The following is a 24409-nucleotide window of genomic DNA, read 5'->3' on the forward strand; positions in this document are numbered from 1 at the left end:
GAAGACTCGAACAAGTCTGGTTCGCGGACAGAGCTGGTGAAGGCAGCGAGTGATCGGGGAAGTGCAGCCTGCGGCGTCAATCACATGGTAGAAGATCGAAGATGGGTCGCTGTCGATGATCGTATCGAAGGGAGCATTAACTTGTCGCGCGAAGAAGTTCGTTCGTCCGTCTGAACGTCGAAAGAGATTGATCCGATTGGAGTAGGCGATAATTGCGGTGGCTAGCGCGGCCTCATGGAGCTGTTGAGGGGTTGCATGAGGCCACCATTGATGTAACCGTGGTACGTAGTGTAAACAGCCGCCGGATTCTGTTGGTGCGGGTCCTGCGGATATGGTGCTGGTACGTTCACTACGCCGACTGGTAGCTGGCTCGCTTGGTTCATAAAGCCGCCAAGCTGCGCTGCTTGATTCATATAACCGGTCGCTGGTTGCGCTACCCGATAACTATACTGGGCGGCTGCCATGAGATTCGTGTTGAGGGCAACATTCGGGCTAACGCGGCTCGCCGCACTTTGCATCTGTGGACAGGTACCGCTCGGATCGAGGGTCTGCCGGTAGAGACTCTCGCTAGGATACGGCTGCGTGAGCGATGGCATATTGTTCGCGGAAGAACGCGAGGTGGATCGGCTAGGCGGTCCGGGCGTGCCGGGAGGCACGGTGTTGACGTTGTAACAATAATTTTTTGCGTAACCCAAGGGTCCAACTTGAGGTGGCGTTGGTAGCTGCCGCGATGTCTGCGGTGGTGTCATAGTATGTGGGATGGGTGGCGGTGGCGTGAGGTTCATCGCCGGTGGCGGTGTGGGCGGTATCATCTCCAGACCGTTGGTCAGCTGTTGCAATTTCGCCAGACTGCACGAATTGGTGGTCTGATGACTACCACCGGAAGTGGAGAGTGGGGTTGGCGCTGGGGTATGCGAATGTGGCGGCATCGGCGGGTTTGTTTGTATGTAGAAATTCGTAGCGGTGGTGCAAGGTGTCGGCGCACCGGAACGGCCGCTGCGATGTTGGATCACAGCGTAGGTATTCTGTGGGAAACCCTGCGAACCCGCTACTGCCATATAATTCCCTTGCGAAATCACTGCCATGTTGTGGGAATGCGCGGCGTGCGGGGTGTGCGAATGCGGATGTACTGCGGGTGGTACACTCATCGACGACGGCGATTGCTGATATTGCGGTGGCATCGCAATGTGCGCCGTGTGTGCCACGGACACATTGCTGTGACTGGTCTGCGATGTCGCGACGCTGTGCTGAGAAGTCTGGGTAGCATGAGCCGGTGGAGTGGCTCGATGTGACCTACTACTCTGTTGCGTCGATCTGGATCTATGTGTAGTCTGTGAACCGCTGGCGCGCTTGCTGTGTGATTGATGAGATTGAGTTTGCTGTTGTTGAGGCTGTGGCTGTTGCTGATGCGTAGATTGTTGTTGCTGTTGCGACTGTGCAGACTGAGATTGACTGTGCGCCATACTTTGACTCTGCGCTTGCTGTGCCAACGATAGTTGCATTGGTTGTGGCGTATGTGATTGGGGCAACGGCTGAGGTGTATGGCTTGGTGGCAATGGTTGCGGACTCTGCGTAGGTATACTTTGCGGCGTGTGCGATTGTGGCATCGGTTGCGGCGTATGGCTCTGCGGAAGTGGCTGTGGGCTCTGGGTCGGGATGCTCTGCGGAGTACGTGGTTGCTGGAGGGATTGCGGGGTATGTGGCTGATGCATCGTGTGTGGATGGATGCTCGGATGATGAGTCGGTGGTGTATGCTGCGGCATCGAGCAATCGGCGTATTGCACTTGCTGCGGTATATTCACCGACACCGATGACGTAACAGGCGTTGTAATCTGCATGGCGACTGAGATCGGTACGTTTGCAGGCGGCGGAATAGACGGTAAAGCACTGGGAGGTCTCTCCACGCTATTTTGCGATGCAAGATCACTGGCTATGGAAGTGGGCGATTCCAGGCCCAATTGACTCACATCCAGATCGCACTGGCTGTAATGCAACGAGTGCACAGAATTAGTCGTCGAGTCCGGTGTGTAGACTCCCATAGATGGCAAATCTGGTTGCGACGGTGGTGTTCTCTTCACTGAGCCCGGATTTTCAAGATGTGGCGTGGTTTTACCGCTCTCAGGCGAATGCTGTTTCAGTTCCTCCGTTTGAGTTTGTAATTGCAAGGTTGTATCCTGATGTTCTACTGTGGGCAACGGTTTCTCCTGCAGCGTGAGAGGCTCGGCTTCCGATGTCACCACCGCGTTGATGAGAGTGCATGTGTCTTTCTTTTCTACGGGTAAAGGTTCCATTTTCGGTCGCGACAGATCAATTTTGACATCCTTCGGCGTTTCGCTAACGAGCTCCTCTTTAAGAGGGATATTGCTATCATCATCATCCTTCTTCGGCATAATGCTGCTCTCCGATTTTTCGACTTCCTCCTCTTTTGGTGAAACAACTGGTTCAGGTACTGATTTCGATGCCTCCGGACTGCAAACTGGGCGCTTGTCAATCTCGGAGTCCTTATCACATTCGTTTAAAGTTTCAGTCTGATCGTCGCCGACCGTTGGTGATAGATCCGCTGCTTCCACCTTCTGCAACGAACTTTCGTCGTTGTCTTTCTCCTGAATCTTGTTATCCGCTTTCTCATCCTCACACGATTCTTTCACGGGGTTCTCCGTGCTGGGCGAGGCCAATTGCATCACTGGTTTAGGCGTTGGTGCGGTTATTTCTTCCTCTTCCCCTTCATCCTCATCACCGCCCTCATATTCGCCGGAACTCGCGGATACTACTTCCGTTTCCGTGGGAACAGGCAAACCATTGTCCTCCGCGCTCTCCTCATTCTTATTATCGCTGTTACCGGAGTGCTTCGTGGACGGTGACTCTGGCACAGACGGCTGTTTATCTCGAACGGGAGAGCTCTTCATCGATTCAGGCGGTGGAGACAATGAAGGTGGCGGTATCACAGGACTTTCGGCTCTATTCTTCGTGCTGGGAGATTCAGGCGTGAGTTGCGGCATCTTTAGAGCTTCCATCGTTTTACTTCTACTCCGCCTAGATAGTGAAGAGTTCTTAATATCCCGCGCTTCCTCTTTACCATTACACTGCGTCGCATCCTCCAGAGCTTTCTTTTCCTTTGCCTGCAACTTAGTTTGTCTGCTGGTAACTTTCAACAAAATATCATCTACTTTGCATTGTTTCTTTGCCAGTTTAGGTGGACTCGACACAGAATCTAACTTAGGAGGTGTTTTTCTAGTGTCCACCAAAGTTTCTTTCAGAGATTCTCTTTCTTTTGCTTTATTATCTCTCTCTCTTACTTTATTCTTCTCTTTCTCGCGCTCTCGTTCGCTTTCTCGCTCTTTCTCCTTTTCCTTTTCTTTCTCTCTTAGAGATTCTCGCGTCCTTTTCCTACTGCTGACTTCAACTTTCTCTTCCTCAGCCTCAATCTTCTCGGAATGTTTTCGTTTTCTTAAAGGTGTGATGATTGATTCGGACGTAAGCGTCTTAGGTGGTCTGATCCTTCTCCTCGACATTGTCATTACTGGCGTCGATTTTGACGATGTCGTAGGAGTTGCATTTCTTGCCGAGCCAAGGGCGCGCGCGTTTCTTGGTGTAGACGTTGTACTCTTAGCGTCTGTTTCCGCGCGAGAATCTTTCCGATTCTCTGTGCTCTCGACGTTACGGCTTTCTTTTACAGATTCTTTTGGTTCTCTCAACTCTTTTTTAATCTCCTTCGTATCTTTAACATCCTTCTCTTCTTTGACAACGTCCTTGTGAGATGCTGCAGTCTTTTGCGAAGCCTTCGGTTTCACAGGTGTTGATTTTACAGGTGTCGATTTCGAAGGTGTTGATTTCAAAGATGTCGATTTCAAAGGTGTTGATTTCCTTTGGCTTACTCTTCTAGCCCGAGATTTCTTCTTTATCTTCACTCTTTGTATCTTCTCGACGACAGCTGGCATAGGTTTAGGCTCAACTGCAGGAGACATTTCCGAGCCAGTGTCACCGTTCTCCTCCTGATTCTGATACGGATTAGGGATCTGCGTGACTAACGGTATCCATCTGAGACAGTCGGCGTCCAGTTTGATGCGTAAACTCTTCCGTACTTTCGCCATGTGAGCATCTACTTTGCTCCAATCGACTACCACAGCCACTTTACTAGTGTTCACATCTCCTGGTAAATGAACCGACCTTATAAATCCAAGCAATTGCATTGCTGTGGCGATATCATGCGCAGATACGCCGGTTTCCTTCGTGATATCGCCCAGCTTGATCTCAGTATCGTTCCGATGCGTGTCCAGGTATTCGAGCACTACGCTCTTCCAGAAGGAATGATACGACACTCGACCGAGGTCCGAAAGCGGTTTCTCCGGTGTTCCCGGGAGGCCTTCGACCTTGGATAACAGGTAACTGAATTCTATGAGAAACCTGCCAAAACCTTGTCGTTGATACTGCGGCAGAGTCATAATGCAGGATACGTTGTACCTTTGAGCCGGACAGTGTTTCTCCTTGCTAAAGTAACCTACCAAATGACAGCCGTGTTTGTCGTTTTTGGTCATAGCATAAAAGAGAAACGGCTCGACGTCATAGTAGAGAGTCTTGTGATCCAAAAATAACTTCGCCAGTAAACACAGATTTTGACAATATATTTTGTTTACATTACCATCAATCTGAAATATAAAAATATTCCCTTTAGTTTCGTTAACCAAATGAGAAAAGCTGTAAAATATCTATTATAGTACATACCTCAAACACGGATAATCCATCGCACCTATAAATTTCGGTGGCGGGTGGATGCCTCCACTGACACTTGTCCATGTGCCTGTCCAGCACAGCCCGGCTTTTCGTGTACTTGAGACAAAATTCGCAGAAGAACAATTTCGGTAATCGCGCATATTCTTGAGGGAACGGACTCGAATACCATGTCTCCACTTCGTAACGACCGAATACTATCGCGGCAGGATTTCGTGGTGCGCTACCGGATGCATTCGGCGTGTTAACGCACAACGATTGTTCATTCTCGTCGTTGCTAACCGTCAACCTAGCCCTCTCACGAGCTTCTTTGATAAGATCCACGTCTTTCTGTGTGACTCCTGGGGGTAAAGTTTGCGGTACAACTGGTTCTTCTGTAAAATGAAGAAAAATGATTACGAATGTTAATTGAATTCGTTCAGCGACCTGTGTGTACATTTTAATATTATATTTCTTGAACAATATTTTCTTTTTTTCTTTGTTATAATCAATTTTATAAAAAATCAGTCAATATTTAATCATTAATAATTACTTTACGTGATACTGCTACCTACAACTGTAATAGTTTATTGTATAAGAAAAAATAGGAAAAATGATGTGTCAATGAAAAGAAAGTTAACGAACAAATTCGTAAATGAGAAATGTCATGAATAAGACACGATAGTTAAATACATTATATATGCGTATAGTTTGAAAATATTATTTTTAAAGTATGTTGATGAAGTGCGCACTGATGCTGCACGTTACAAGATAAAAAATAAAATTACGTTGATATTGTAACAATGACTTTTTCTAAATGTACAAAGAATGAAGGTAACTTTACTAATGTTTATTAGTTGCGAGATTTAAATATTTATTATTAATGATTTGAGTAAACTCTAGATATTCAATATAACGGAGTATTAGTCACGTCCTGTTGGAGAAATCAGTTGGGGTCAAACATAAAAAGAAAGCAAAATTAATCGAACGGCATAGCATGGTGATAATAGCGATCTAATGTAATATGACAAAAGAATGCAAATAATTCATTTGCCGTTAATAATGTGAGTAGTATCCAAAGCAAAGCTGTGGGTTAGATTAGTGGGATGTGTTGGCAGAGTATCAAAGTTGGCTCTTCGACGGCAGGAACTTTCTTGTCTTTTTTCGTGAACAGGTAAGGGGCGGTGGTATATAACAGTGCCTGCTAAGTGTCAGCAGCAGCAGGTAGGCTCCAGTGTGAATGGTACAAGAGAGCGGCTGAGTAAAATAAGCCACCCAGTGCCGTATTTTTCTTCAGTGCCTGGAAATTATACCTCGGTTTTTGTACAAGGAGGGGAAGAAAAGAGAACGAATCGATCACGTAGCGTTTGATTAAGCATTGCACAGTACGAAAATGAGTTTCATTTTGCATAAAATGTGCAAGACTGATCACGTGTATGTATTTTTTTGAAAAACAAAATTTCGTAACGTCTCTGTAAATTAACTTGCCGAAATTCAACAAGAGAACTTGTTTTTCGCGATTGATGTCAGAAATCGTGTAAGCTATAATATAAATCGGTCAATTACTCAAAATAAAGAATAAGAGTCGAAATGTTACAATGAGAAATTAAAGTTTCTCTGTAAAAGTGCGAATGTTATATGTACATGATGTGATACGTTTGCAGATGCGACTGTAGTTAAATATCCTGTACAAGTATTCTGAAAAATGATAAGATGACTAAATTTAAAACAATAAATATAGGATGAAGGCCTCTACAAAAGGACGTATTCTTCAAAATTGTTTTAGTATTTCTTGATTTTATAGCCATTTCCAAATGTAGCATGGACAAAGGAAAAAAATGCCAGAGCCAAGTAATAATATGATTAACAACATGCAATAACCACAAGAGTATCCACAGTGTAAAACAAATGAAAATGAATTCTTAATAAATTCTTCTAATAGATGTATATATCTCCTAATTATTATATTTCTGTACATTTCCTGCAATAAATATATCTACATGTTATCATTGGTTTTACACTATGTAGCAGATTAACATCCTGTCAAGAAACCTGATTGTTCACGATTTGTTTTTAAGATCAATCATATTAAGTTGTAATTAAATTTTTTATATAAAATATTTTTTTAATTGAACATGTCTCTAAGCTAGATAATTTTTATAACTTTATTACACATCGGAACAATCACGTTATCTTGAAAAAAAGTTACGGTTATCAAACGCACGGTCATTAACACCACACTCATCATAACACCACACCGCCAACACATCCACGTGATCGTGAGCTAGGATTAGATTAGAAGGAAGTCTTCATTGCGACTTTTTTTAGGGTGCATCGAGGTTAGGAACTTGTGAACGGGTGGGGTAGACTCTTACCCTTCCTGATGGAGCAGGGTGTCGCGCGGGGTGTCGTGGTGGTGTTGGTGGTGGTGGCGCTAGTACAGGTTCGTGGATTGGATTTTGGATTGGGATTTGACTTGATAGGATCAAAACCGAGGACTGAGAATTTCCCAACGGCGGGTACAGGGTGGCGTATGTTCGTATCCGAAGCCATTTGTTTCTTTCGTGATTGTTGTTGCTGTTCGTGTTTCGATGATGGCGATGATGGATCCGCGGCGCATTTTACAAGTGACGGTGCGTCTCGCATCAGTTTTCTCCTCTCGTGTTCGTGTTTTTTACTATTCACTGCAGTTTTTACCAGACCAGAGGGCGTCATTCTCGGTAATTTCTCGTTAAACAAACTTAACATACTCTCCTCGGAAGGTACAAAGATACCGGGCTTCGGTAATCTCGATATCTCAAAAGTAACTTCAGTCTTTTTACGATCCTTGAGTTTACTAGTGCCAGTCGAATCGTCTGGTTTGTTTCTCTGTGTTCCTTTCGGAATTTTGTTCGTTTTAGCAGTATCTTCTACGTTAGGCCTTTTTCTTCGGTCTGGAGCATAATTCGGTGCCGGTGCACCAGTCGATCTTGCCCTGCTATTTGCGGATGCTGAAAAAAAGTGACTCAAGCCGTCAAAGAGACCTTTCAATTGGCCGCTTCCGGGCTTGACCTTGTTATCCGTGTTTGCAGCACCGGTAGCGTTGCGTTCGGATTTATCTTTCTTTTTACTATCCGATGGACTGATAATGGCTGGCTGTTGTATGTGTAAGCCAAAGGTCGGTGTATCGCTCACATTGAGTTTAGGTAAAGACGCGCCAAAAGTGTTGGTGATATTACTGAAGAAAGGTGAGTCTACGTTCAGCTTTGCTGCGGCGGCAGCAAAGCCCCACGGCTTGTCCTCATCGAGGTCACAAGCGAATGGCGCCTTCGCCTTAGGAGAATTAATTCTCCCATCTTGGACGTCGTCCGATGAGGAGGAATCGCTGCTCTCGCTCGAGCTATTGCCCTCCTCATCGTCCTCATCGTCATCTTCATCGCTACTGTTACTGCCCTCTGAACTCTCACTGCTATTACCAGCCTCGCTGCTGCTGCTGCTACTGCTGCTGCTACTAGATACGCGCGACGTTCCGATTTTCTTCGGGTTCGCGGCACCGCCCCGAGTTGACCTAATGTTAACATTCCGCGAGGGCCTAGATTTATCACCGCCCCCCACCCGCTTCAATTTATTGTGCTCAGCATTAAATGCTCTCAATCTAAAGAATTTTTGCTTCTCCTTGGAAATCCTGTCGTTCTTTTCCTCTAGCAGCCTACCCTGGCCTGCGAGTGGGGTGGGGGGTTGTGGTAAAGGAGAGGAAATCATAGGTGGTTGACGAGGGGAGACAACACCCGCATTACCGTCCGAGCTGCTGTCAACCTGAGCCACTACCGCACTGCCTTTCTTGCCTGGAGTCGCGTTCGCCAAGCTCTTTCTGGATACCATCGATCTGTAAAGAAGTAACCAACAACAAGTATATTAATCCTGTCATATAAAATTATATTACTATACGATTGTATTTTTTATCTCAAAGTCGAAAATATTATTTGTTACAAGGCAATGCGAGTGCAAGAGAACATTTGTTAATCAAATATACATAAACTATACACACTTTCGATTCTCGCGTAACTTGCTGAGCCTCTTCCTCGCGCTAGTCGGCGTGTCGTCGATCGAATTCGCATCTTGCGCCTTGCCTCGTTTACCATCTTCCTTGTTGACCGGCGTGTGTGCTGTTTGACAATGCCGGCACTTCCAGGGTGCCTTGATTTTCTTGTCGAGGGCAGGCTCGATGCAAGCGGGATGGTAACACTTGACGCAATCGGCGCACTTGACGAGATAATTTTGCGACTCCCGTTCTAGCTCACAGCCGGCGCAGGTTGGCGAACAACCGTCGCAGGACCAAGTTATACCTCGATCGACGAGTATCGAAAGCTCCGGTGGCGCACAAGAATTATGTAGAGCCGCGCCACAAACGCAGCACCTGCTTAGCTTTTCGTTGGCGTTCCGCTTGCTATTATTGTTGTTACCGGCCATCGTGGCGCCGAGGCACTCTCTGCATATCGGCAATGGAGCCGGCAACTACGGGAAACGAACAGAAATCGATAAATCGATTAAGTAAAAATATCCAAATAAAAGTATCTAAGTAATTATAACATAACGTAGCGTATAATATTAGAATTTATAGGATTTATGTTATTTTCAGCTTTGTCCATATACAAACTTATAAAATCGATATTATGTTACTGAGAATTTTTCTTGTCATCTGGAAGAGAGAGGAAAATCCTATAAAATATATATTTGAACAGTGAAACTTCCGTAGCCTTCACACACCAGCTGCGTATCAGCCTTCACATATCGGCGGCTCGATACCATCTATCATTGCGTATTGCATATACAAAAGACGAGTGAGTCCCGGCGCGGAACATAATTATTCATTTAGGTGGCAGTAACGCAGAAATACTGGCTAGACACGACGGTACTCTTATGCACCGGAGGGGTGCATCTTATTAAGGCGTGTTGCGCCAACCATGCAGCAATTGTAGCGATAATTTTGAAAGAAACGCTCGTTCACACACAAATATTCTTTACATTCAAGGAAGTATTTTGTAACATTCTCGCGTTTTAAATCCTACGTTTTAGTCCTACATTTAGAATTATTTCTAAGCTTGCAACAAATTGGAGTTACTCATATTATATATCTATAATTAAACATATAAATTTAATATAATTAAATTAAAATCAGTCGTAATATGTGTAAGACATAAACCAATATTAAAATGTCCCTTAACCTCCAAAAATTTAAAGAAATATTTAACTTGTTAATAAATTGTGAATTTTGATTCTTCAAAGGATAAAGAAAATTTTCCATCTCTGAACAAATAAACTCTCTTTGAAAAAGGTTTCGTGGGGTAATATTTTTTTTTAACGTTTGCTCGTTAAAGGAGAAGCAGTAATCTAATGCAAATGCACGCGCGGGGCTGTTGTTTTCTTTAGTCAAGAAGACGGAACGAAATTAGAGAGAAAGTGTATGCGGGCAAACACAGCCTCCGTTTCTCGCACCAGCCGCTGCGACCTGTTGCGCGATTGGACGACTCGCTGTATCGGCGCTTTTACGCGTGCATCCGCAAATGCTTCACGCGCCAACGTCGTCCGTTAATTCCACGTCGAAGCCGCGCGAAACATACTCCAGGTCATCGCGATTCAGGGCAATATTATTTTATCGTGTTACAAACATCGATCCGATGGACATTCAAATTAGTTTCATCGCGAAACAAGGACTAATAGTTTTATCTAAAATCACGTGTCTTTAAATGTGGACAATAAGACCGGAGCACAGAATCTTTTATTTCATGGAAAGGAAGGAAATGAAGAACTTCGATTAATTCATTTTCTTATGTATTATACAAGATTCTGTGCTCCCACGATAGAAATTGTTCACTTTAAAATTATTTTTCATCCCGTTATTTATCAGGTAGACATCCGTCTTTATGAAAGTCTTGATATACACATTTCTATGAATTTAATTTAATTTTAATCTCGGTTCGGTACTATCAAGTTGCTTGATAGTAATACATTTCAGAATATTTCCTCGATGATTTATATTATAATATAAGAAATCGTAGAGTCTAAGGCCCAGTTTCTCCAATGTAAGATTAATTTTAATCTCGATTTAACTTATTGTTTATGTTTTTCTAACTGTTTATGCTACTTTCTATCAATGTAAATTAACTTTAATCTCAGTTCGACTTATTCTTTATCTTCTTCTAATCCTCAGAACTAGAAGAAGAGATAGTTGCATTGGAATTAAACTACATCGATAGGAACGGGCATGATTTTTAGAATTAGAAATAGATAGAGTAAATTGAACCAAGGTTAAAGTTAATCTCACATTGATGGAACCGGGCCTAAGTAAACAAAATCCCATTTCATTGGATCACTAAGGATCAACGACTTTCTAAAAGATATTTAGGTCCCTATTCTATAATTCTTAATGACGTAACGTTACATTGTCGTCGCATGTTGTACAAGATAAAAAAAGGTACGCAACAACAATGTAACGATAGCGTTAACAGTTACAGAATAGACATTACAGAATAGAGGCCTTAATTCGGACTCGGACGGCGGGTTAATTTTTTTCCGTACAGGCTGACGAGGGCTGACGTCGCTGACGAGCGTCGCGATCGACCCGGGCGGCGGGTCTCGCCCGCTGCAGTGTAATTTTCAAAATGGTCGTTCTCGCAAAACAGCGCGCGGCCGGCGATCGATCGTCTCAGCGGCCGGCGATTTGCGGTGTAACGACGAGGCAGCGGGGGGAAAAAAAAAAAAGCGCGGGAAATGAACCGCCGAGCGACGTACGGCGCCCACGGTTCGACCCCCGCGCGCCAGGGGTAACCCACCCACCTGATGCACGATGGGGACGATGGGCGACGTACGTCGGTGGGACCCCGCGTCGGCGCGCCGCGATTTTTCGCGCTCGAAACGCGGTGGGAGAAAGAAAGGGAGCGCGATTCCGCGGCGGAGGATCAATAAAAGAGAAACGTTATACAAAACGAGTCCGCCGGAAGTCGTCCGAGATAGCCCATCGTCCTGTCCCGGCGCGATCTCGACCTTTCCGCCTCCCCTTCCCGCCCGTTCTCCAGCTATCCTCTCCCCTCGCCGCGCTGTCGTCCCACTCCAGCGATCGCCAACCGACATTCCCAACATCGCCGGAACGTGGGCACTACGGCGTGACCCGGCGCAATACTTTTCCGGCTTTGAACGTTCTCGTTTGCGCGCGAACCGAGCGGCGCGTAACGCGAGCGACGCGGTGGGAAGAGATTCGTGATTAGATTCGACGAGTACGCCAATGTTATCCATGTACGCGTCTCAACCTCAGCAATCTGATCTGAACAGTTTATTCCGATTATCCGAGTAATTTTGTGTTGATCACGTAAACAATTTGTCACTGGTTTATAAAGCGTACTAGACTTAGATTAACTTTAATCTCAGGTCAATTTACTTTGTCCTTTTCTAATCCTAAGAATAAGAAAAAGGTAAACAGTGAGTTAAATTGAGATTAATCACATATTGGTGGAACCGGGTCTTAGAGATTTAAAAACTGGAGTATGAAACGCAAAAATCTTATTAAATCACCAGAGAGTTTGATAAATGCTTGCGTCCGTATTTGTAGCGATTTATTCGATGATGAATTATTCTATATTACGTTCTGATTATCTCATTGCGATAACGTCGCTCGGTTGCGATCACAACACGACATCGAGGAAGTTAAATTTACTCGAGTACTTGAGGGGATTCGGCTTATATTACAGCTATAAAATCGTAAAAAATGTTCATAAAACTGTTGCTGTGATATGATATCAAAAATAAAATCATAATCATATGAAGCTAAGAACTTAAATTAATAAAAGTCATTATTTCCTTCTAGCTGGTATCGCTAACGTCAAGTAGATTCAATCGGAATTAACTCTTTTACCTAACTTTAACCTGAACTCCAAGAGTCCTAGGACTAATAGTTCTGTTATACAGTTCTGAAATAGATTGTTAATAGTTGGATTAATTGTTAATAGTTTCAGTTAGTCTGATTAGACCATGGATATAGAATACATATATAATAGACTAAGCAATGCAAGAGTCGAACACACAACCTGCTGTAAAAGTACTACACAGAATACCTGTTTGTTTCTCTTGTATCTCATTGATAATTTTATCTCCCGCTGGAATTTAATCACCAATGAGATGCTAGCAAGAGAGATAAAACAAGAGGTACTACCTCTCATTTTACAACAGGCGCGCATTTGATTGCTCCATTCTGTCTGTTCGCTTAAAATTCCCCAAAATTCTTATACTTAAAATGATATAAATATATATTCGAGCGTTAAAAAGAGAGAAAATAAAAATGCTGAGTGCAAAAAGTGCAAGTAACGCAAACAGATCTTATGTATTGTTGGATTAGACAGAGAAGAATCATTCATGCTAAAACTAGCGTTATCCAATGTTTATGATAAAACTAGATTTCCATCTTCTAATATACTGTATCGTCAGAGAAGACGTAGAATATAGAGAGTTATAAAGCTGCAATTCAGCCGACATCTCCGTCGGTAATTTTGGCGAGTCACAAGACGTGTTTTCCACAGAATGACTCATTATCGAATGCACGACTTATAAGCTAGTCGAAGTGACTCACCTTGGGCGCGGGCGGTTCCCCGCCATCGCTGAATCTTTTGCCATGTGGTCTTTCCGATTGCCGAAAGAGCTTGCCATCTTGAATCACCAGTCCACGTTCAACTGCTCGCTTGGCGGAAAGTTTGAGGGAGATTCTAAGATCACCCTCGGCACTCTCCTCGACGGCGTGGCTCTGCCTAATGTATCTCTCGAGACTCCTCAGGCTCGAACCGTCGCGCTCGCCGAGTTCACGTACAGCCTTGCTCAAGACCTTGCTGAGATCTGCTGATCTGGTGACCGTAAGCTTCTTGGATTGGACAATACCTGGATCCTTGTACGAGGATTGACCCTTGTTGAAGATTTTGAGTACATCGCCGCGCTTCACGGCAATTTCCAAGTGTTCGGCGATATCCTCCTCGTGATAATAATGATGCTGGCGTATAGCGTGACATATTCGCTCGACGCTCGGTCGCTGTTTCTGACTACGTATCTTTCGGATCGCATCTAGAAACCAGGTTGACCATGTCTCGGGCGTCTCGGGCTCGTCCATCGCGTCTCCGTCGGCGGCGCGAGCGGCGCGGACGGCGACGACGACGACGTTGTCGACGAAGACGAAGTCACGGCCGGTGCTTCCTTCTGCCCTCCTCCTCCTCCTCCTTCTGCCGATAGGCGACGCCGTGATCAACGGCAGACGTTTACATTCTGTTGCAACTCTTCAGTTTCTCGGCTTGGATGCTAAGCCCCTCACCGCCTCCTCACGTCCTCACCGCAAGCTATTGCGCTGACCCTGAAACAAGAGCACGGTTGAACGGGGTTGCAGAAGTCGTTGCGTGGGAGTCTGCCGAGTTTCGGCCGCAGGCATTAAACGATTTTTCCGATATGCCGCACCGTAAGATGTATCTGACATCCTCTAACTCGTCGGAAGCTATCGGGTGACTGGCATATACGCCGTGCAAGAAGTTGATCGAATTACTCGTCACCGTTTACCGTAAAAGATACTTATCCAGAAGGATAAGACGCAGCATTGTAATTAAGCTATATGTGCAGTGTAATTTCAGTAAATTTTATTTTTTACCGATAATCTACGTAAGCGACTTCTTTGGACCTCCAAGTTGAGGATTCAATCATGCAAAACAACTATTATTGCGGATATGAAGATTCATCTTCAGGACAGGCAAAAATCCACTTGTTGAGTCAATGTTGATCAATTAAAATACTGTATGTCATTAAAATTCTACGTCATATATAATAATAGAACTAATTACATTAACACTAGAAATATCAAATATTATTGACCATTTCTTTTTTTTCAAATTAATATTATATCTTTTATGTAAAACATAAGATTCTGAAAATTTTTGACTTTTCAATAATCACGTCCTTTATATTGATAAAATATTTGATTTTAATCTCTTTCTTTATTTCCATGCAAATTTATTCGTTTGATTCTTTTGGTGAATAAGAAACGTTGGTATTTCTAGCATTAACAAGTTTTGTTTCAGAAACAATTCTGCGTCTTATTATCTGCAATATGAGCTTTGTGTTAAATTAACACAAAAATTTGAGTTTGAAACACGTAAAATGTGTTAAAATGAACACAAATTTTCCAATTATGTAGCAGTTGTTTTTTTTAACTAGCGCTTTGAAAAACACGTGGCAGTCAACGTGTTAACAAGAATATTACGCGCATGTTGAATTAGACTCGCGCTCCATTATCGGGAGCGCGCGTGAAGATCGTCCTCGCGTGCTCGCGGAACTTGCCAGAATTATACCGGCTTCGGGATTTATTCAGCGCGTCTTTGTTCGCTAAAACGCGGCGTTATACAACACCGCGTTCGATTCTACGATCGGGTCATGCGATTTTCGACTCCGGTCGTAAACGACTGTCCGGTTTCCCCCTGAGCGATGAACTTTCTCTTGCGCGCGCGAAGCTCACACGTGCGTGCATGCGTGCATACACGTGGCAACGCACACACGAGCGGTCCGGAGCAAATATTTAAAATCGCCATGCCCCGACAGCGGGTATTGCGCAACGCGCAAACAGCTCACAGGCGCGCGCGGTATATTAAAGTCGGTCGCGTGAATACGCTGAAACGCACGACGTCGCTCGGTGTGATCTACAGGATCATGACACAACAATAAGAATAGAGTAAATATATCGATTGATCCACCTGAAATAACCCTCAAAGAGACAACCCGCCAAGAAGCTCCGAAACTCTAAGGATGTAGCATACGATATCTCAGACCTGAGTTTTTTCACACGTACAGGTTCGATTGCTTTAAGAAACTCTCCTTGAATGTCGAAGAGATTGTAATTTTCTTCAAATCAATAAATAATAATAATAGTAATAATACACTGCCAATAATAAATAATGAGTTCATTTTATCATTTTAGTCGGTTTTATCTCTTCTTGTTTATTATTCTTTTAACATCTCATGTTTTTATTTTTTCGTATCCCTTTAAACTTACATGGCTGTGTTCAGTAGAAAAAGCAGCTCTGCAACTGTTGCAAATTTTTTCATAATTCTTTACAATGTTTTAAATCAATGATCAATTTAATTGTAACATTATTATTTTAGTTTGAGCTTATTTGATTGTATTTCAATATTTTCAAGTCCAACAGTAAATGGCGCGTGGTTCATTATAATGAAGGATCTATTTAAATTTAGATATTAAAAATATTATTAGACATCAAGATTTACCTTCGATTGTATATATAAATACTGAGATAATAAAAGAATGATAACAAGAAAGAATAATAAACAATTAAAGAAATAAAAATAACCAAAATGAGAAATAAATTTATTATTTATTATTGGCAATGTTTATAATAGTTTTAAGCTATTTTTAACATATCCTCTTTCTCTCAAAACTGATAAATGTATTACATAAATAATATTATAAAAATAGGTTACATTACTCAATTAATTTCTCAACAAATACATGTTCAGTTATATGCCTATCTAAATTATTTACTGATATATATATTTATCTTATTTGTAATTTTTGCCGTAATTCCCTTATGGTTAAAATTAACTTCAAAGAACTAAGTGAGCATTGCAATGTCTCAAAGTAAGATACACTATAACATTTCGAAGGAAGTCTCAGTGTCAGATAAAAGGCACAGCAATCCAGAAAAGGATAAACTTTTCAGACTAAACTTTTGAAGATCCAAGAAGTACTTCTTATAACCTTCTTCAAAACGTTGTGTCGATAAAATTAGTTGACCGCTGAACTTTCAGAATTGAAAAAAAAAAAAGGAAATAGAAAGAGAGGTCGAATGACTCTCGTTAGTAGCTTCGAGAGTCTCTGCCATAATCTGCCATGGCTTAAGCGTGAGAAACAATGCGCTTGGTGGTCACGTGGCCTAAATGCTCCTGATAGAACAACATGTATACGGCGTTTATTTAATGCGCACGGGATACACGAAGTGTAATTCTCCGGTAAGCATAGCGGAAAGTTCGACCGTAGGTCGGTCGAGAGATCCATTGTTCGAGAGGAGACAAAGACCACCCACCGTTTTCGTGCAATATCCATATCGCACAAGCACGCTTCGATCGCTGACGGAAATCGCGTTAAAAGATCATGTTCACTTCACAATTGGATAACAGTCGCTCAATCCGGAATTACACACCTTTTACCTATAGATACTCCCCTATTTATGTCGTTAGGTAACTGAATCTATAATCTGATTAACTACCCCGCTCAAAAGTACCTTTTCTAAAATCGTAAATAAGAAGATTAAGCGATTTGTATATCTATAACAAACCACGAACAGCTGGCTGTGTTCAGCGGAAAAAGCATTTCTGCAACCGTTGTCAGATTCTTTAATATGATTTTTAACGTGTAGATCCTGTGAGGAACTAAGCTTGGCAAGACCAATCATATTAAAGAATTTGACAACAGTTGCAAAACTGCTGGAACACAGCCACTGTTCTTGATAATTTTTTAATCTTTTGGAATAAATCTCACTCCAAAGAATTTAGAGAGTAAGAGAAAAAGATAACACATTCATTTACATTTTTCGATTCGTGAATCGAATTGACGACAAAAATGTTGGAGATCTTAAATAATTTTTTTACGCGACAATAGGTCATCTACACTGAAAAAAAATATAGTCAATTTTAATAAATATTTAGTTGAATATATGCCAACTAAATATTTATTAAATATAAAGATATATTTATTTGATACAAGAAATGTTAATTTGATTTAACAATCATTTTTTTTACTAAACAAATATTTATTTACTGTAAGTAAATATTTATTAAAATGGACCATATTTTTTTCTCAGTGCAAGAACTCTGATGGATATTTCCGAAATAAACGTCATGCATCAGAATCGGTTAAATGTCAACAGACGTGAAAGTTTGACAGAAAATGTTTCCGACACCGCGAGCGCGAAAAGGATTAATTATGCGAGAATTAAACGACAGCTGTGTCGCCGATGTAGTCGCGATACGAGTTGACCTAGGCCAGTGATAATAAATACAGGCGGTTTAAGCGCCGACATTCGTCGAGGAAGGCGAAAGAAAAAAAAAAAAAAAAAAGAGACACCACGGGACCTCCAGCAAAACCGGCTTCGTTAGAAACCCTTGCTACCGGGATATTCCTCACCACGTGACGCGTTTTTTATTCTCAAAAGTGATGTCTATACGATCCTCAGGGCCGGGTCCATGGTTTCCCGCCAAAACTCCACCAACTTGTGACAACCAGTCGTGTCGACTGTTCACGTTCGACTGTTCTCGAAACGATAAAATAAGGCACACATAATGCACTACACCGCAGGACTCTTTTTAGCTTTGAATAACCGGAAGATGACTACTTTGAAAAGCGTTGAAGAATTCTAAAAATTCGCCTCGACACGAATGAAACATTCTTTAGGAAATTCGTATTAACTTTTCTATTGATGCTTTCATTTTTACATTTTACAAAAATATACTTTAAAATGAAAACAAGATAAAATCTGTACAAAACAGTTTTTTGTAGTTGAAGAATGGAATTTTTTAGGAGTCATATTCGCATAAAAGTATGAAGATTTTTGCAATTATAATTCGAAATAGAGAGAGAGAGAGAGAGAGAGAGGACCTAAAATAAAAATTAAGTAAGAGGAATCCTATTTTTAAACCATTAGTGTCTGAATATTTCGGGATGTGAATTTATATATACGTTTCTAATTTTGCAAGCTGTGGTCAAAATATTTTTCAGTCTTAAAACGCAATTATAAATAGAACTAATATAATGCCACATATTAAATTGACAAGCAATTTAATAATATTGATGCTAATAAGCATCTTATAAGAATATTAACAAAATTAAAAAATTTTTAAACTATTTAAAATTCGATGTAGATATTTAAGATATTTAATTGAGAAAAAATTGCTTTTTCAAAAAAATATTAGTTGACTCAACTAAATGCAACAGTCACGGGCTGTCAAGCAAATATTTGTTAATCCATATAAATAACATGTTTTAAATTACAGGATCCTGTTAACCTAAATATACAAATACTTGAATTAAATAAATAATCACTACAAATTAAACACATTTAGTTAAATTAACAACTTTTTTTCTCAAAATACATTGACAGAAAGACTAATATACAAGAATGACAGCTTTTTTTTCGCAAGCCAAGCACATGGGGCGTAATGATGAATGAAACTCGCGATTCCAAAACACCATGCACAATCATGTACATTTTTTTTGTAAATAAATTCAACTGAATACTCGAGTTGTTCAGCAAATTCTATTATGAAACGATACTTTAAGAGAAGAAAGGAGACCAGTAACGCGTTAAAAATGTAAATATATAATCACACATACACACACATATTATCGCCGGAAGAATGACGCGACATGACGCAATTCGGCGGTGCACTCCAAGGCTCCCGTTGCATCGACGTCGATTAGCGCTAACATCTATTATCTCAGTTTCGTCGCTATATTTCAAGATACAATCGCTATCGAGAGAAAAAAAATAACGAGTCATTGGCTGTGTTTATCATAAAAAGGAGCTTAGCAACTCAAATTCTTCAGTACGATTGGTCTTATCTTCAGTTCATCACTGAATCTAAATATATAAACCAATCATATCAAAGAATCTCACAACAGTTGCAAAGTTGCAGTTAAACGCAATCATTAATTTATATTTCAACAATATTTACTATACTAATGCCTGCACTCGCAACGAAGCAAATCTCGCTTATCTGGTTCATGAAAGTTGTCGTATCACATTGCGTGTATCAGCTCCAGAGATTAAATCATAATTTCTGGAAAGGAGAAACGCGGCTGAGAAATTGGAAACCTCTCGAACACAGACGGCGAAGTCACAGGTAAAAAAAAAAACGTACGTCGAGCAGCGTCGACAGAAACGATCCTCGACTTCGCGCGTTGCACGCTGAAACGTCAATGGAACGCCGCGTGTTTATCGCAGTTTTATCATGCGGCTTCAATGAGAGATACCATAGTACTCGCATCTTTACTACGTGGCATGGAACTTTTAATGTTCCATTGACGCGCGCGGTTCTTTCCGCGGGACGGAGGGAGGGATAAGGTTTTCTACGAATGGCGACACACTTTCGGAGCGAGGTAACTCGCGAAAACCACGCGTGCGTTTCTCGCGAAATGTCGCGAGAGAGATCGCCACGGTGATATTCTTTCGAGAAAAATAAAGGGCAAAGCTGAAAATTTTAAGACTCTATTCCTTGATATTTCCAAACTAGTTTGTGACTGTTAAAGGTCTGCGCAATAAATTTCTGAAATTTTCTTGCGATATATACCTTGGACAACTAGAAGTAAAGCACAAGTCATCATAACATTAAAATGACGTCACACACAAAATAGCTACAACTTTGACTATTAAAAGTCACTTTTCAATCACGACGCGATTGTCATTTTGACGTCACTTTGATGAGGTGACTTTGTTGCTCTGTTTGGGCTAATATTGCACGAAACTAAATTTGTCGGTTGTTCTCACATAAAAATTCGACCTTCGGTTGGAATGCTAATTTATTAGAAGGAATTTCCGGTATATTACAATAAAGGACAAAACTGAGTTTCGAAAAAAATACATAAATTTGAAGAACTTTAGGTACCTGAAATGAATGAAGGTCTATTCTTTACAATAAAGGATGTATGGTCACCGTAGAAGATCGCAGGAGAGACGGAAAATTCCACGCAGTATAGTCTGGTTGCATTACTGAAATTCTGGTTGGAAATGGACAAACTAGAATTTTCTGATTGAATCTTTCATAATTACAGCGAAATAACCAGAATTCCGCGCAAATCATACGGAAAAAGTGACCAGCGTGACAAAGTATGACAATTTCAGCCAATGTGATCGAAGCCTTTTTCTCCGATACGCAACTCGGAGAGAAATATACGTATCTTCGATTTCGACGAAAGCCAGTTCTCCGACGAATGTGCGAAAATAATCGCGACGCTTCGTGGCGACGGAAACGCGGCGGGACGATGGCATAAAGGACGCTTCCAAACCTGTTTCAAGCATCCGGAACCTCGAGAATGGAAAAATTATTTCCTGGAACGCGTAGGATCCAGTAGGTAAGCCTTCCGTAGATGAGTTAAGGATCGATCACTGCATAGGACAGAACGACGAGAGAAGAGAACAGAGACAGAGAGAGAGGGAGAGGGATAGAAAGCGATGGAGGAAGGAGGCCGCGACGCGCATTTCGCTCTCCTCTCCGCCGTCTTTCTCCGCTCGCGCGCGCGGCTATCTTATTAGGCGAAATGAAATACCGGCTGAACGAACGAACACGTCCGTCTGTTTGTCCGCCGTTCGTCCGGTTAAAACGATGGGGCCGAGGGCGAAGAGAGGCCGCCGGCTGCGCGTGTTTGTCGGGGCCCCTCTCACCCGACGAACAAACGAACGAACGAACGAACGAACGAACGAACGAACGAAACGAACGTGTGAGCGAGCAAGCGGCGAGCGGACGAGCGAGCGACGGCGGCCGAAGGTGAGGACGCGGAGAAGAGTGGAGACAGAGAGAGAAAGAGGAAGAGGGAGAGAGAGAACGAGCCAGCTGCCGTCGCTACCGAGGAGCGGTTTGTCGTCAACGACCCTAACTGCTGCCGCCCGTCGCTCGGCGAAGCGTACACGCGCGAGAAACGTATGCGTTCGCCGTCATCCGTCCCGGCGGAGCGATCAGAGGCGAAAAGGCAGAAAAGGAGAGGAAGCGAGAGAGAGAGAGAGAGAGAGAGACGAGGAGACAAGCGGGAATGGACGGATGGGCGAGCGGGTGGATGAGCGAGCGAGCAAGCGAGCGAGCGATCGATCGGTCGGTCGGCCCTGGCGAGACGCAAATTGGCGCGCGATGGAAAATCGCGGGAACGCGATAAAAGCGAGATTGTGGGAATCGCGCGGGTCACCGCGACCCGCCGCCGAGCGTTAAACGGCACTCCGCCGTCCGACGGGTGGCCATTTTGAGCGACTGTTCTCGCGTGGGACGTTCACAGCGAGTTATATCCGCGCGAAATGACCTCCGCGATCGAGCGGATGATGCGCGGACGACGTCCGGGCGTTCGACAGCGACGGTCGGGGCGACCTCGTTGCCGACGGCAGACCGTCCGAGCGACGCGACGGACTTCCGACGGGCCGAGGACCGTGGAGTCGATGCGAGATTCGAATGACGCAGGCGAGTAAACGCCTCGACTGGACGTCGTGCCGATTGCCGACGGACGTGGTACTCGCTCCGACGACGTCAGCGCGACGTCGAGGCGGAGAGACCGGAGCGTGCGGGAACGTCGAGGCCCGTGCGACGGGCAGCCATCTTGAGGCCAGAGAGGAGTCGGACGGGCTGCTTCTCGGGTTCCGTTCCGCTCCGTCCGCGAGGCACTCTCGCGCGCCGTCCAGGCGTCGCCGACGTACGCGCGGGTCCTTCTCCTCCACCGCCGTCGTCGTCGCCATCTCCTCGCGATCGTCTCGCTTCCCCGCGCGGTCCCGGGCACGGCCCGTGGAAAAAAACGCTCCGATACCGCCGTACGATACCTCGTACGTCGGAACAAGGTGCAGGGAACATCCCGATACTCCAATTTCCTCCTCCTCTTCCCGTCGTATCGCGCCTTCTCACGCTGCTAAACGAGGCCGTGCTACAGACAGCCTCGCGACGGCACCGCTCCCGGTCCCCGTACGCATCGGACGAGTGACGACGGCGACGACGGCGCGTGGTTTTTCTACGTACGTAAGGTCGGCCGCGACGGCCTAGGAAGGCGGGCAGACGTTTACCTGTACGCGGCGATCCCATCGATATATCCAGAGAGCACGAGGCGATCGCAGGTCCACCGGGTTCTATCGTAACACGGGATACGTAATCACGAACACCAATTATCTCGCGACAACGGCGTCACATTTCACACAAATCAACAAAGGTTACCCACTTGACAAAGATGGCGGTCGCGCGGGGGTTACACACTACGCGCACGCGGTGGGGAGTGCACTGCGCGCACACCGTCGCGCTCCTCCGGCTCGCGACGGCGGAAGTACGAAACACCGAAACGCCGTAAGCGGCACGCGTTCCCGTCTGTTCCCTGCTGTTCCCTTCTCGCGTCGGCCAATCCCAATGCGGCGTCTCACTCGACAGTCGACACACACCGACGTACTCGTGTACTCGCACACCACGCGCTCTTTGCCAGCAATGCCAGCTCTTGCGTTGCGGTCCGATCACATGGCGTCGCACCGAGTCCAACCGAGTCCGAGATCCGACTCCGAACCTGTCCGACTGTCCGACTCCGATCCGAATGCCGTGACGTATGTGTTGCGCGCGCGCGTGCGCACACATGGAAGGGCGAGTGCACGTACGTCGCGTTGCGTCTCGACTCTCGCTCGCGTCGCCAGCGGCGAGACGTCGTGTGTTATTAATGCGTGCGTATGCTCCGGCCGCGAGTAGCGTTCTCGTGCGATCGGCCGTGTTAATAGTCCGATTGTTACGACCTGAAAAATTAGGAGACGAGCTAGAGTCTCGACGCTAATCTAACCTTACCCGCGGACGATATTATGCTATGCTCCAAACCACGTGCCAGACTGGCAAACTCACGATGACGTAATATCTATTCGACTATTCGACATCGGGGAAGAAAGGATATGAGGAGAAGGGGAGAAAAGATTGATGATTATTTCGTATAATATGTATACATCATAGACCCAGCATTGTGTCTGTAGATTGAAGCTGAAAGTTGACTTAAAAAGCCATTGGCTTTTATAGAAGTGATAATAATATCACAAGGACATCGTCATAACTTTATTTGTCACTTAATCAAGGTACCATCAAGGCAAGAAAAAGTTAAAATGATCTTATTTATGTGACGTTATGGAAGTAAAAAATTATGATTTTTTTTATTATAAAATTTGACTGTTTATTGAATAAAAATTAGATCATTTTGATTTTTTATTAACTTTTGTGTGTTCCTTGGATATAAGTTCATTTTTTAATAACAAATGATGGTTTGATGACATTTCTAAACGAACCCAAAGTGGAGATGAACAGTAAGTTTAGCTGAAAAGAATGTACATTGAGACAAAATGAGAAACTAAATATCAATTTATTTTATATACAGGGCTGAGCATGTATTAGAAATACTTTTTTTAAAACATAGTTTTTGCAATACAAGGGTATTTTGTATTTCAGCAAGGCAAATTACGTATTTTATATTTAAAATTGAAAGATTGAAATAAAATTTTATATATTTTATAATTCAAGTAATAAAATTGATTGTCAATTATAATATTTGAAATACAAAATACAAAGCACTTTCATGTTCTCTGCTAAAACACAAAATACAATTGTCTTACAAATACTATTTTTCAAATAAAAATATTTCAAATACGTGCCCAGTCCTGTTTATATATTTATAAACTTATTTACTGCCAATTTTCAGCTTCACTTCGTACTATATAAATATAGTAAAAGCATAGAAATGCTTGGTCTATAATATGTTGTTGAACTATTCATATAGGTAGAATACAAGAGACTGTGGCTGTTTTAACAATGAAAGCAACTTTGTAACTGTGTTGTAAGATTCTTGAATGCAATTGATTCTTGCACTTGGTTCCTCAATCAAATGTATAAATTAATTTTATATGTATAAATTAATCACGATAACTGGGTGCAA

The 24409-nt window shown here is 43.2% G+C and overlaps 1 protein-coding gene across 4 annotated transcripts; it reads right to left on the minus strand.

The window, feature by feature from the left end:
- Positions 1-213: 213 nt before the first annotated feature.
- On the minus strand, positions 214-22788 carry enok (histone acetyltransferase enoki mushroom). 4 transcript variants are annotated; one of them, XM_018514912.1, is made up of 6 exons: positions 22527-22788; positions 13307-14071; positions 8735-9201; positions 7083-8572; positions 4723-5102; positions 214-4646 (listed from the first exon to the last, which is right to left on the minus strand). In XM_018514912.1, exons 2-6 carry the CDS (start codon positions 13832-13834, stop codon positions 222-224), a joined length of 7290 nt encoding a protein of 2429 aa, XP_018370414.1. In that variant the 5' UTR covers positions 13835-14071; positions 22527-22788; the 3' UTR covers positions 214-221. The 4 variants fall into 4 exon arrangements, with proteins under 4 accessions (XP_018370414.1, XP_018370417.1, XP_018370415.1 ...); XM_018514915.1 differs by having other exon boundaries at positions 8484-8572; positions 22527-22782; XM_018514913.1 differs by lacking the exon at positions 22527-22788 and adding an exon at positions 20780-20901.
- Between the last annotated feature and the right edge of the window lie 1621 nt (positions 22789-24409).

Source organism: Trachymyrmex cornetzi, unplaced genomic scaffold (genome assembly GCF_001594075.2).
Source record: "Trachymyrmex cornetzi isolate Tcor2-1 unplaced genomic scaffold, Tcor1.1 scaffold56, whole genome shotgun sequence".
In the NCBI taxonomy this organism is placed as follows: Eukaryota; Metazoa; Arthropoda; class Insecta; order Hymenoptera; family Formicidae; genus Trachymyrmex; species Trachymyrmex cornetzi.

Coding starts and splice junctions, on each gene's coding strand:
- enok (XM_018514912.1), bottom strand. CDS start 13,834: ATGGACGAGCCCGAGACGCCCGAGACATGGTCAACCTGGTTTCTAGAT. Junction 8,573..8,734: donor AAGTTACGCGAGAATCGAAA/GTGTGTATAGTT, acceptor ACTTCTTTACAG/ATCGATGGTATCCAGAAAGA. Junction 5,103..7,082: donor ACCCTGCTCCATCAGGAAGG/GTAAGAGTCTAC, acceptor TTCATTTTACAG/AAGAACCAGTTGTACCGCAA.